The sequence below is a fragment of the Pelophylax lessonae genome, assembly GCF_965119305.1.
Source record: "Pelophylax lessonae genome assembly, chromosome: 1".
Taxonomy (NCBI): Eukaryota; Metazoa; Chordata; class Amphibia; order Anura; family Ranidae; genus Pelophylax; species Pelophylax lessonae.
In genome coordinates, this window is record NC_138768.1 from 809,510,015 (window position 1) to 809,522,913 (window position 12,899).

General features: G+C 46.9%; 1 protein-coding gene across 1 annotated transcript in view; it reads left to right on the forward strand.

Moving 5' to 3' along the window:
• Positions 1–12,899, forward strand: part of POLN (DNA polymerase nu) — a 560,717-nt gene that overhangs the window by 191,242 nt on the left and 356,576 nt on the right. Inside the window, exon 7 of the mRNA XM_082249983.1 lies at positions 8,319–8,383. Within this exon, the coding sequence (XP_082106109.1) occupies positions 8,319–8,383 (65 nt within the window). The remainder of the gene's footprint in view (positions 1–8,318; positions 8,384–12,899) is intronic.

The window sequence follows — 12,899 nt, forward strand, 5'->3', positions numbered from 1 at the left end:
GTGAGGAGGAGGGGCGGATAAAACCCTTTTCCAAATTTTCGTTAATATAAATCCGGAGGGTTTCCAGCTCCTTCTCAGATAACGGGAATATCCTTCCGAAAGGAATCTCGGCTCCAGGCAGAAGTTCTACAGGGCAATCATAAGGCCTGTGAGGAGGCAGAGCTTCAGCCTTTTTCTTATCAAATACGTCCATGAATTCCTCATAAACTGCTGGGACATTTTCCGGGAGATCATGTACTGGTTGGACGGCCAGGCAAGCAGCAGAAGTATCAGATCCAGGTAGGAAACAATGGTTCAGGCAGTAATTAGACGTGAAGGAGATCCTTCTCTTAACCCAATCAATCTGTGGGTTGTGGGCCTGTAGCCAGGGAAGTCCTAAAATAATGGGAAACATTGGTGAGGAAAGGACGTCAAATCGGAGGAATTCCTGGTGAAGAGAATCTGTCGTGGTGAAGATGGGGCATGTCTCTTCAGTAACAGGCCCGGAACTGGGCAAAGAACCATCAGCCAGAAGAATATGGAGTCGCTGTTCCTTAGCTTGCATGGGGACACATAGTCTTTGAGCTAAAGAACGGTCCAGAAAGCAACTACATGCCCCAGAATCAACTATCGCCAGAAGCCGAATCTTCTTTTCTGCTACCTGTAGGGAGACAGGGAGAATAAGATGAGTAGGGGATGACCCAGCGACTTGACAGTTCAGCAGAGGCCGTGAATAGGACTTACTGGGTCTCACAGGACAATTGCGTAGGAAGTGGCCAGATTCCCCACAATAAAGGCAGAGGTTAGCTTGACGGCGACGTTGTCTTTCCTCGGGGGTCAAGGCAGAACGGATTAGACCAGTCTGCATGGGTTCTCCTTCTGATCCCCCGGAGACAGAAGGCCCAGGATGGGGTGAAGCAGCAAGTGGGACTTTCGGGAGAACCCAGGTAGGTCGGGCCCCTTGAAGGCGCTCTGAGCGTCTCTCCCGCAGGCGCCTGTCCAGTTGGATTGCCAGTGAGATTAGACCTTCCAAAGACGTAGGGGTTTCTACCCGAGCTAACTCGTCCTTAAGGGCTTCAGACAATCCGTGACGGTACTGGTACTTGAGTGCTGGCTCATTCCAGTCTGTATCCGCAGCCCATCTGCGGAAGTCAATGGTATAGTCCTCTACAGGACGTTTATTTTGTTGTAAGGCATGTAGGGCTGATTCAGCCGTAACAGTCCGTTGGGGGTCCTCATATAACTGGGCCATGGCCTGGAAGAAGGAGTCTACAGAGTTCAATGAGGGGCTCTTTTGCTCAAGGAGGTTATGGGCCCAGGTCTGGGGTTCTTCTGACAACAGAGAAATTATGAATCCTACTTTGACAGTCTCTGAAGAGAAGGTTCTGGGCTGAAGGGCTAAATACAAGAGACATGCATTCTTAAAGGATCTGAACCTTCTCCGTTCCCCACGGAAGCGTTCGGGTGTAGGTACCCTGGGTTCAGGTGGGAAAACCATGGCTGCCTGCGCAGGGCCGGCTGGTCCTTGCTGAGTGGAGGTGCCCCCGGAGCTAGCGGGCGTTTGATTGGGGTCGGAAGGAGAGGGTGCGCCAGCTAGGTTCAACACTCGACCCTCTAGTTGAAAATAACCGTCCTGCAGTCTCTGGACCGCCTGTGTTAAAGAGGAGACTTGCTGACAAAGAGCCTCGAGCTGGGAAGCACCTCTGTCGGCCTCTGACATGGCTGGATTGTACTGTCAGATCACTTCTTGGTAGAGGCCGAAATGCTGAGAGGGCTTCCCTTGCAGCTCGGTGCGAATCACCCCTGGAAGTGGGACAGGAGGTGACGCGTCCCAAGGAGCACTGGATGCTTGTGGAGTGCAGGTAAAGGTTCACAAGGATATCCTGGAACAACTTGCAGGGCCTCCAGGGAATCAAGCAATGTGCAGGTAAAAGCCAGGCCGAGGGTCATACACAGGTATCAGTCCAAACAGGTCGCCAAGACAAGGGGATTGAGCAGAAGCAAGTCCGTTGAGCAAGCCGGGATCGGTACACTGGAAGTCAGGCAGAGGACAAGAGAGCAAGGATGGTCACACAAGCCGAGGGTCAAACACTGGAGCAGGATCGAAGGGTCAGACGAAGCCGTGGGTCGAAGCCAGGAGAGAGAGCAGACAGGTCAGAAACAAGCCGGGTCAAACTGGAATCCAGGAAGTAGCAATACACAGGAAACAGGAAGAGCTGAAGACAATCCAGCAATCAGATGGGCTGAGCAGAGTCCTTTTATAGGCCAGTGAATTAGTCTATGGCCTGAGTCCATTGCAGCCATGGGAAGTACTGGCAAATTTGCCAGTTGCAGCACAGCCATTTCACTGACAATGAGTCTATGGCCTGAGTCCATTGCGGCCATTGGAAGTACTGGCGGAGTTGCCAGTTGCAGCATGGCCATTTCTCTGACAGGGAGATTCTGACCAAATGGGGCAAGACTCCGCAGTCTCTGGACAATCCGATCCCACTGGGTCGGGAAACGAAGGAGTCCCTGATATGGTGGCTTCATTCTCTGTTGCTTCGGCTGGGTAAATATTTCCACCCCTTATATTGGACAGTGGTCACCATGGATGCCAGCCTGTCCAGGCTGGGGAGAAGTCCTCGGCAAGCATTCTGCTCAGGGGATCTGAACACTGGAAGAGTCCAGACTACTGATCAATGTCTTGGAACTCTGAGTGATCAGACTGTGTCCATCTACAGGGTTGTCCAGTGCGCATTCATTTGAACAATGCCTCAGCCATGGCTTATGTCAATCACCAAGGGGGCAAAAGAAGTGTCCTGGCGGCTCTGGAGGTAGCCTGCATTCTAAGGTTGGCAGAACGGTTCGTTCCAGCCCTCTCCGCTGTACACTTTCCCGGGGATGGAAAATTGTCAGGCGGATTACCTCAGTCAGCAGGCGTTGGACTAAGTGGAGTGGTCCCCTCACCCGGAGGTGTTTCATCAGCTGTGTCTCCAGTGGGGCACCTCCAAGGTGGATCTGTTGGCGTCTCGGCTCAACTAAAAGGTGCAGAGGTTTGTGGCTCGTCTCAGGATCCTCTGACGGAAGCCACAAGCCCGTGGGGTCAGTATCGTCTGATTTATGCCTTCCCTCCTCTCAAGCTTCCCAGAAGCCCAGACTTCTCCGCAGGATCGAGGCAGAAGGGCTTCCGGTCATCTTAGTGGCTCCGGACTGGCCTAGCCGGGCTTAATACACCGATCTGGTGCGGTTGGTCGCCGACGTTCTTGGAAGCTTCCTCTCAGGGAGGATCTGCTGTCCCAAAGACTAATCTTCCATCCTGCTTTTCAGTCGCTGGCTTTGACGGCTTGGCTGTTGAACGCCAGGTGCTGAAGGATAGAGGTTTATCTGAGTCAGTGATTCCTACCCTGTTGAAAGCTAGGAAATCTACTTCTAGGAAGATCTACCATTGTATGTGGAAAATGTGGTGTGAGTCTCTTGGGATTCATCCTAGCTCCTTCTCGGTGGCTCGGATCTTGACCTCCCTTCAATGGAAAACAGAAATTGGCCTTGAGTACCATCAAGGACTGGGTGTCGGCTTTGGGGGTCTTCTTCCAACAACCTTTGGCCACACACTCCCTTGTGCGTACCTTTCTTCAGGGTGTCTGACATTGGTTCCTCCAGTGCGGGCTCTGTTGCCACCTTGGGATCTCCATTTGGTGCTTTTGGTTCTCCAGACACATCCCTTTGAGACTCTTCGGGAGATCCCCCTGCTTACGCTGTCCCAGAAGGTGAACTTTTTGGTGGCTATCACCTCTGCACGCAGGGTTTTGGACCTGGCGGCGTTTTCCTTTCATTCACCTTACCTGGTGATTCCCAAGGATAAGGTGGTTCTTTGCCCCGTCTAACAATACTTCCAAAGGTTGTCTGTTTTTCATTTGAATGAAGACATTGTGTTGCCATCTCTGTGTCCCAGGCCTAAACATCCGAAAGAAAATTGCCTTTCATACCTTGGATGTGGTCTGGGGCAATTAGGGTGTACCTGGCAGCTACGGAGTCTTACAGGAAGTCAGACTCTCTATTTGTGCTCATGGATGGACCTCTTAAAGGGGCGTCTGCTTCCTCTGCGACCATTTCCAGATGGATCAGACAGATGGTGATTCAGGCCTATTCTATCAGGGGTCAGGTTCCTCGTTTTCCCTGTCAAGGCGCATTCTACTAGGGCTCTTAGTGCCTCCTGGGCTTTCTGTCATCAGGCGTCAGTAAAGCAGGTTTGCAAGGCGGCCACCTGGTCGTCGGGGCACACTTCCAAGTTCTATAAAGTGGATGTGTTGGCATCTGCGGATGCTTCTTCTAGCCACAATGTTTTACAGGCTGCTGTTTAAGAGGATCTGATCCTCTTGAGGGTGTATTGTTTTTTCAGGTGGGCTCCAGTTGGTTTGGTTGAGCTCCTGTTTACCTGGTTGGCTATAGTTTAGCCTTGGGAATCTTTTTTGCTGTTCCCCCTTTTTATGTTTTACACTGTTTTGGGACATCCCAATGGTTAAGAATATCAGGAGCGGTGTCTGTCAACGAACGAAAGAGAAAATGGGATTTTTGACTTACCGTAAAATCAATTTCTCTGATGTTCATTGACGGACACAGCACCCGCCCCTCTGTGGAGTTGTAATTCTCCTGACACTGCTTGTAACTAAACTGAGTGCTTATAGCAGAGAGAGGGAGTATACCCCCACCCGGGACTGTCCATGGGCGTAGCCAGACTTTTTTTCTGCCTAGAGTCCTACTCCTGTAGGGGGCAGTAAAACCCAATGGTTAAGAATATTAGGAGCTGTGTCTGTCAACATCAGAGAAATGGATTTTAGGTAAGTCAAAAATCCCATTATTAGGTTTTATGCTGATGTGACAACTTTTTTTCTTTAATTCTGGAACATTGAGACTAAGTTTATTACCGAGAGAATGTGTTATTGGTCCAATTTTGTTATACAGAGTGAAAATTCAGAGTTTGTCCATTCCAATATATTATAGGAATAAGTTAATTTTATCAATCAGTATCAAACATTATGCAAAATATAGCAAGATGAGCTCTTCTCACAAGTGGCCTGTGATTTTTTTGGAAAGGGTATTTGCATGAGAAAGGGCTTGAATTTTTTTGCAAGTTGTATCACACAAATACTGCTCCAGATTGGCCTCGGAAAGTGTGGCATGCTAACCTCACTTGTCTTTTAGCCGACACTCTGTAGATGCCACTTGATAGGTCAGATGCTTCAACACCGCTTCTCGTCTGCTGGCTAGTATGACCCAGGTTCTGAGAGACAGGGGCATTTCTTTTTCCATTATCCTGATGGGGCCCTAGGCTCATAAATTTACCTCCTTTATAGAATGTGTAAGACTTATTTTCACTCATGTGAGGATTTCCCCACATGTCTTTTCTGAAGGCTGTGTTCATTCTTTCCTTCACTTAGGGGTACCATCACAGATCAGCTGTATGCCTAGTCCAAGGATGTGGACATTTTTAAAAAAATTACTTGTCCAGGGGACTAAATCTGGGTCCCAATCTACTTGTCCCAAGAAACAAAAAAATGTTTTAACCAAAACCGTATTTGAATCTCAGGTGCTTTTAGGAATGTTAGGGGCTTTTAAAAACTAAAGGGGCTTTATGGCGACTTAAACTTTTAATGTTTTTAACATTGCACTCTCTATCTCCAACTCACTTCCCTGCCTGTCTCCAGCACCACACCCAGGGACTAGCAGGGAGGGGAGAGACCTTGCAGTGTGAGAAGCACCGATTGGGTGCTTGCCAGAAAAGGCGAGCAAGTAAATGAGACGCCAGCCCCAATGAGAAGAAAATAAAACCTTCGGGTTAGCCTCACACACAGAAACACTTGGGTGCTCAGTACAAGTGCATGCTGAGCAGCCAAATCAAGCTCAGTGTGTCCGCTCAGTTAAAGGATAAGGTCACCTTTAAAAAAAATAAATAAATAAATGCAAATTTTTGCAGGTGAACAAAGGTGTATTTACATTTTTTTTTTTTTTTTTAGGAGCCTGGAAAGCATCGTACCGGCGATCAGCAGCTCGCTGGTGCAATGCAGGACTCCTGCAAACTTTCAGTGTAATCTGTCTGCCCGTACATCGCACATCACTGGTCCGGTGCTACATGTGTATCGCACTTGACGGTTTCATGCATAGGTGCCCAACATGTGTTTGTTTGTACTTGCGTATATGTGGGGGTAGGGGGCCTCAAAATTCCCCAATAAGATAATTTTTTTGTTGACAGGTTTTCTTTAATGAGTTATCCAGGTTCTAATCTAGCTATCCAGGTACTAAAAGACTGTGCATGTCTCCTCTGTGCAGATTGCACTGCATTTCATGCACTGCATTACAATATTTGCTTTCCAGGTAAACTGTCAACATGGACCCGGAAGTGACGTCATACACGTCCAGGGCCACCATCAGGAGGGTACAGCCGATACACCTATAGAGGGCTCTGCCATCGCAAAGGGGCCCATGCACGGGGTTTCCAACTGTCCGTCTGAGGAGGGGCAGGCCAAGCGTGGAGCCAGTGATGTCATGGCACCGCTCGGCGCCTTTTACAAATAGCTAAGGAGGACTGTAGGGGGCGTGGCCGAGCACAGCATGAGAGGATCTGTTTCACCGGAGCTCCAGTCCCGCTGTAGATCTTCTTCCTGGCTGCAATACCACCTGGATGTGCTGCTCAATCCTCTGCCAGTCTGCCTGCAGCTGCTCTCTGTCCTGCTGTGGCCTCCGGTGCAATCTCCTCCCACCAGCCCGACAGGATGACACTAAGGCTGTCCCTCTCTGTGGTCTGTATAAGCCCAATGTGAAGGGTCTGCTAAAACTGCACCCCTATGATCTGTACAGGCCCAGATTTATGTGCAGATGTGACAACTCGCCCAGGTCCTCCCTGCTTTGATGTGACCAGCCTGGCAGTGGCACGGCGGAAAGGCACGGCGCCGGCTCAGCACTGGCGCAGAGGACACACCACACTGAGAGGACTGACACAGTGAGCAAACAGGGCAAGTCGGCTAATCCAGTCTGAAAATCTTCTGTACTATGTCCGCAGTCTCTGACAATCTCTTGCACCACGTCCGCCATCTGTGACCGTCTCCTGTAGTATGCCTGCAGTCTCTGACCATCTCCTGTACTATGTCAGCAGTCTCTGACCATCTCCTGTAGTATGTCGGCAGTCTCTGACTGTCTCCTGTAGTATGTGTCTGCAGTCTCGGACTGTCTTCTGTAGTATGCCCGCAGTCTCTGACCGTCTTCTGTAGTATGCCCGCAGTCTCTGACCGTCTTCTTTAGAATGCCCACAGTCTCTGACCGTCTCCTGTAGTTTGCCCACAGTCTCTGACCGTCTCCTGTAGTTTGTGTCTGCAGTCTCTGACCGTCTCCTGTAGTATGGCCGCTGTCTCTGACCAACTCCTGTAGTATATCTAATGGGAGAGAGGCAACCCTACTCAGACATGGCAGGGAAAAGTTCTGTCAGGGGAGAGGAGGCTGAGGGGATAGAGGCTATGAGGAAATATGAGGGACAGAGACTGTCTGTGAAGAGATGGAGGCTCCTGAGGTGACAGAGCTTTTATAACTTGGTGTGTCCTCCCCACAATGTCCTCCCCTCTCTGAAGGTGGGTGCACTGAAGGACTCGGTGGGACAGCCAGCGGGTGGACCCTGGGGAATGTTGGTGGTCAGCCCAGGGGAGCCCAGGCCTAAAGCTGTGTAAGGGCCCCAAAATTTATGATGGATGCCCTGTACACATCGCTTCTGGGTCAGGAACAGGATAGAGGATTTTGTCACTTCAGGTTTTGGCAGTTAACAGCTTGTAAAGCATTTGGTTTGATCAGTTGCTTTTTCAGGGCAGAGTAGAGATAGACCCCCTGATCTCTGCATAAAGTGCACCTGCCATGACCCATGCTATCGCAATGAATTTTGTTCAATGGGTAAGGGAAGAGAAATCCTCTGAAATTCAAAAAAAAAAAAAGTTGTGGCTGAAAATAGGTACTTTCAGCCAGTTACTTGGGCATAAAAGCTGGATAGAACAGCAGTCACCTCAACAAATTTATTTTGGCTTTGCCTTATAGCCACCCCACTCAGAAATATTCATGTTTCTGACAGCATACTTCATTAACGTCCACGCTAAATACAGCGACATGCTTGAAGAAATGTGTCCCCCCATCCACCAACCAGTCCCGTCACTCTTTCTCAGTCAAAAAAATAATTTTTCCTGCTATTTCTTCCACAGTTTCTTGCCTTAACTATGCCATTTACAATAGCTGTTGTGTTTCTTATTTTAAATGTACTGTAACAATTACTTGCATTGATAATTTGAGTAGCATACTATATAGTGAGCATATTTGTTTTCTAGTAATGGAAAATCATCCCATACAAGTTAATATGGATGAGCTAAAAAGGACATCAGAGCTTCTTGGGGTAAATTATATCTTAAGTGTTTTTATATTTAATGTTCTTATATTTTTTAAATGTATTGTCTGTAAAATATGTATTACCGTATTTGTGCTGTATTATATGCTCATTGAAAGCTAACAATCATATGTTTATATGGAAAGCCTACATTTCAATTTTGCACTCCTGTACAAGTTGGGCTGCTGAACTGTGTAACCCTGAATTAGGTTTATAAAAATACATATAGTATATATACACTTGATACAAAAATGGAATAGATTGTGCTGCTGCCTTTAAAACAAGGGTCTCTAAACTGGCTAAACAAAGTACCAGTTCACTGTCCTTTAGAATTTAGGGGGGCCAGACTGTGGTAAATGGTAGAAGAAAATGACCCAGCGCCAGTGGGAGTAAAAAAGGCCTCAGAATTGGTAATCAATGGAAATAAAAAATCCTCCAGGTTTGTTGGTCAGTGAAAGTAAAAAAAAAAAAAAAAATAGCGCCTGTGGTCAGTGGAAGTAAGAATAATTCCCCATTGGTGTCAGTGGAAGGAATAGTACCCCATTTTTTTTACATTTTTTATTTAGAGATGCACAGCAAATGACAACGAAAAGTAAAGAGCAAGCGGCTGGTGTGCCACTAAAATATCAGTCAACAGGGTATGAAGCTTCATTGTGTGACCCAAAGTCTAGTAGAACCTGCAAATAAGACTAAAAAGCGTTGGTATAAAGGAATCGTCAAGTTCTCCAAAAGTTTCCCATTTGGAGAGAAAGGAGGGTTCCGATTGTGTGTGAAGGTCCGATAGCGATTTGTATGAGTGTGACAAGGATTTCGGTATTGGAAATCCCCCAGACAGAGCTCCTCAAATGAGCTGAGGGGCCTCTGGAATAGATGTGGTTTGGGTAGGTAGCTCAGGAAATGTGACAATTGAATAGCTCTCCTATGGTCCAGGAACTGAGACCTTAAACTCAAGGGCAGAGCTCTGCTTGGGATCCAGCCGTTTGTGCGTAGGAAATGGGATGCACGTAAGTGTTTCATAGGCGAGTGTGAAGTAAAAGCTGGATCCGCTAATCCAGGTAAGAACGCGGGGTGACCTATTATCAGTGTCATAAAGGAGGGAAAGTTGTTGATAGAGAATTGTTTATAAAACCATTGAGATTCAGTTAAGGTGGGTCCAATTAATGGATGGTAGGATAGGCAAGAGGTATATGATTTGCCTGCCCAAGGAAGGCCCGGGATGGGTACCTGAGTAGGATAGAAAGTAAAATTAGGTTTGAATATGGAGTTCAGATTCGTAGGGATTTTTGTCCCTAGGTATTGGATATAGTGAGCGTCCCATTTAAAGAGTAAGTTAGGCCTTAGTCCTGTAAGAGTAGATTCTGATAGAGAAACATTGAGAGCTTCTGATTTTTCGAGATTTATCTTAAAGTTGGACAAGGAGCCATAATTTTTCAGTTCCTAGTAGGGAGGATAAGGAGGTTATACGTTCCATGATATAAAAAAGGAGATCATTGGCATAAGCTGCCACCTTGTGGTGGTAAGTGGCAGATTTAATTCCCTTCACATCCTGGTTAATTCGTATATGTTGAAGAAAAGGTTCTAAAGTGAGTATAAAAAGGAGTTGCGATAGAGGACAGCCCTGTCTGGTGCAATTAGAGATCGTAAGGGGGTCAAAGTTAAAGCAGTTAATTTGCACGGTAGCAGTCAGATCGGCAGATATCCAAGATAAGATTAGGGTAGGCATACCGAAGCTTTTGAGAGTTTCAATGAGAAAGGTCCAGTCAACTCTGTCGAAAGCCTTTTTGGCATCTGTGGACAGAAGCATCAAAGGGGTGTTGAGTTTCTTGGCCGATGCTATGATATCTAGGGTTCTAATGGTATTGTCCCTTTCTTCTCTGTATTGAATAAACCCTAAATGATGGGTATAAGGCGTTACATGATGACATTCAATCTGGTTGCGATGATCTTAGAAAATAATTTGACATCACAGTTCAAAAGCAAGATGGGGCGGTAGCTGGCACATAGTAACGGGTCCCTGCCCGGTTTCGTAATAACAGAAATGTTAGCCCTTAGAAGCTGGGGTGGGACACTTTGGCCATTTGTGATCGCATTAAAGCCTCTAAAAAGTAAGGGGTGAGCTGCGATTGGAAGCCCCTGTAATAAGCAAGTATGACGTCATCTGTGCCTGGGGCTTTTCCGAGCTGTGTAGCAGCTATGGCAGCTGCAACTTCCTTGGCCGAGAATAGTTCTGATAAAGAATCCTGTTCGTCATGAGTAAGCATAGGAAGTTGGGCTTCCTGTAGGTAGGTAGTTATTTCAGAAAGTATAGTGATACATGAGGATGTTGAGGGGGTAGCTTTTAAGTTATAGAGATCCGAGTAGAATTTACGGAAAGCCTCAGCTAGCTCTGCAGTGGCTCTAGCTAACATAAGGCTGCACTTGTTGCCATACTCCTAATAAGAGCGACGAACCTGGAAAAGATAATTTTTAGCTTTTCCCGTACTTTTGTAAGTTCCCCTTCTAGAGCAGGGTTCTGGTTAAGTTTGTGATCTCTTTCCAGATTGTGTAGTTTGTAAAGTAAGTCAGTCAGTTTTTTTAATCTGCGTTGTTTAGCTGTATGACCGTGTTTAATGAAGACCCCATGGATAACGCACTTGTGTGCGGACCACAAAGTAAGTGGATTCTTTACAGATTCCGAGTTCGTAGAGAAATATTCATTCAATTTGCGCAGAATGTCGGTTGTGATTTCTGGGTCTTTTAATAGTGACTCATTTAGACGCCACGCCGGTGTACGTGCTTGTTGTTGTTGTTGGGGGATAACGTCTAATAAAATTGGAGCATGATCTGATAATGCAATGTGACCTATTTCAGCCTTCGAAATTAGAAGGATATTAGATGTTTGATAAGAATAAAATTGATTCTGGAATAAGAACCTTGTGAGGGGGAGTAAAAGGTGTAATCTTTCCTGGGGATGGAAGATCCTCCAAATGTCCACTAATTGATGTGAGTGGAGAAGATCCTTGAGGTGCATTCTAAAACCTCTAGTGTTGGCAGTCAGTCCCGTATAGGTGTCTTTGCGAGGGTCAATGGTCACGTTAAAGTCTCCCCCTAGGATGAGGGTCTCTTCAATGAAGGGATCAAGATTAGATAGAAAAGATTTAAAAGGCCGTTACTTGATTGGTATTAGGTAGATACACGTTCGCCAGTGTGAAAGTTTAAGAATACATTTTTTCCTTCAGCAAAATTAATCTGCCCTCCAGATCCTGATACACATCTGAAAATTGCCTAGGCAGGGACTTGGCAATAAGAATGCTAGTTCCTTTATATTTGGAGGAAGGTGACGTGCTATAGTAGACCGTCTGGAAATTGTTGTGAAATTTAGGGATCTTATCCGCTCTGAAGTGAGTCTCTTGAATAAAAACTATTTGAGCTCTCAATCTCCAGAGCTCCTTGAGGCAACCAGTTCATTTCTCTGTGGAATTTTGCCCCTTGATATTTCAAGAAAATAACCTTCATTGGCACGGCAACTGTAGCTTCAGCAGATTTTCAGCACAACCTTCCGGGACGGGGAATGAGGATATCAATAGAGAGGGAAAAGGAGAGAAGGGGAAAAAAAAAAAAAGGGGAGGAAAGAAAGGGGGAAGAGAGGAATGATTGACTGCTCAGTTAGGCTGCGGTAGGGGAGGTTAGAGGGAGAAGGGAGGAATAAGGGAAATTAAGCTAAGGCGGTCAGCGGCCACCAGGTCACAGAAGGTTAAGTTACCCTAAGTTGGGTAGCGGTTCGGCAATTTCAGACGAGGAGCCCCAACCCGAGGGGTCCCCACCAGTCCAAATGAAAGAAATCTGAAACAATAACAAAGTTATTTGAACGTACAAACATTTCTCCCAATAAACCAAAGAACTCACGGGTCTTGAAAGGTGAACGGACAATGACGGTTTAATCGACGTTTCGACGAGGCACAAGCTTGTCTTTCTAAGGAGGGATGCATGGAGAGAGGTCGCTAGATGGAGAGAACGGTGTCAGATCGTGATCTCCCTGTGCGGAGGTCCTGGTGCCTGGCATTGTTACTGGCAGTCGGGGCCGACGCCATCTTGTTTCCGTTCGGGGGGAGGGGCTGTCTGTGTGTTCGGTCGCAGGTACCGTTCCATGCCAGTGTCGACTTGATTAAATTACATTTCTCCCAATACATGAGCTAGTATATGGCCAAGCTGTAGATCCTTTAACAAGATTTGGATAAGCGGCCAAGTAATATTTTTTTCTTTTTGGGGCACTCACCTAAAGGGAGATAAGCGTTGCCCCTGCAGGGCCCCTTTGCCCAACATGTGATCAAGCCCCTTCTGGTTATGGAAATAAACATTGGTATAGCAGGGCAATAGTTAAGCATAACTGAACCTGACAGATGAATCGGGTTGGGTAATTCAGTTGTAGTATTCCTGACAAAGCCAGCCCACCAGTAAGGTTATCCACTCGTAGTCCCACCCAGGTAGGGGGTTGCGACCCCGTTCCATTGTGTAGATCATCCTGTCGGGGGCCGGCAGTGTGTCT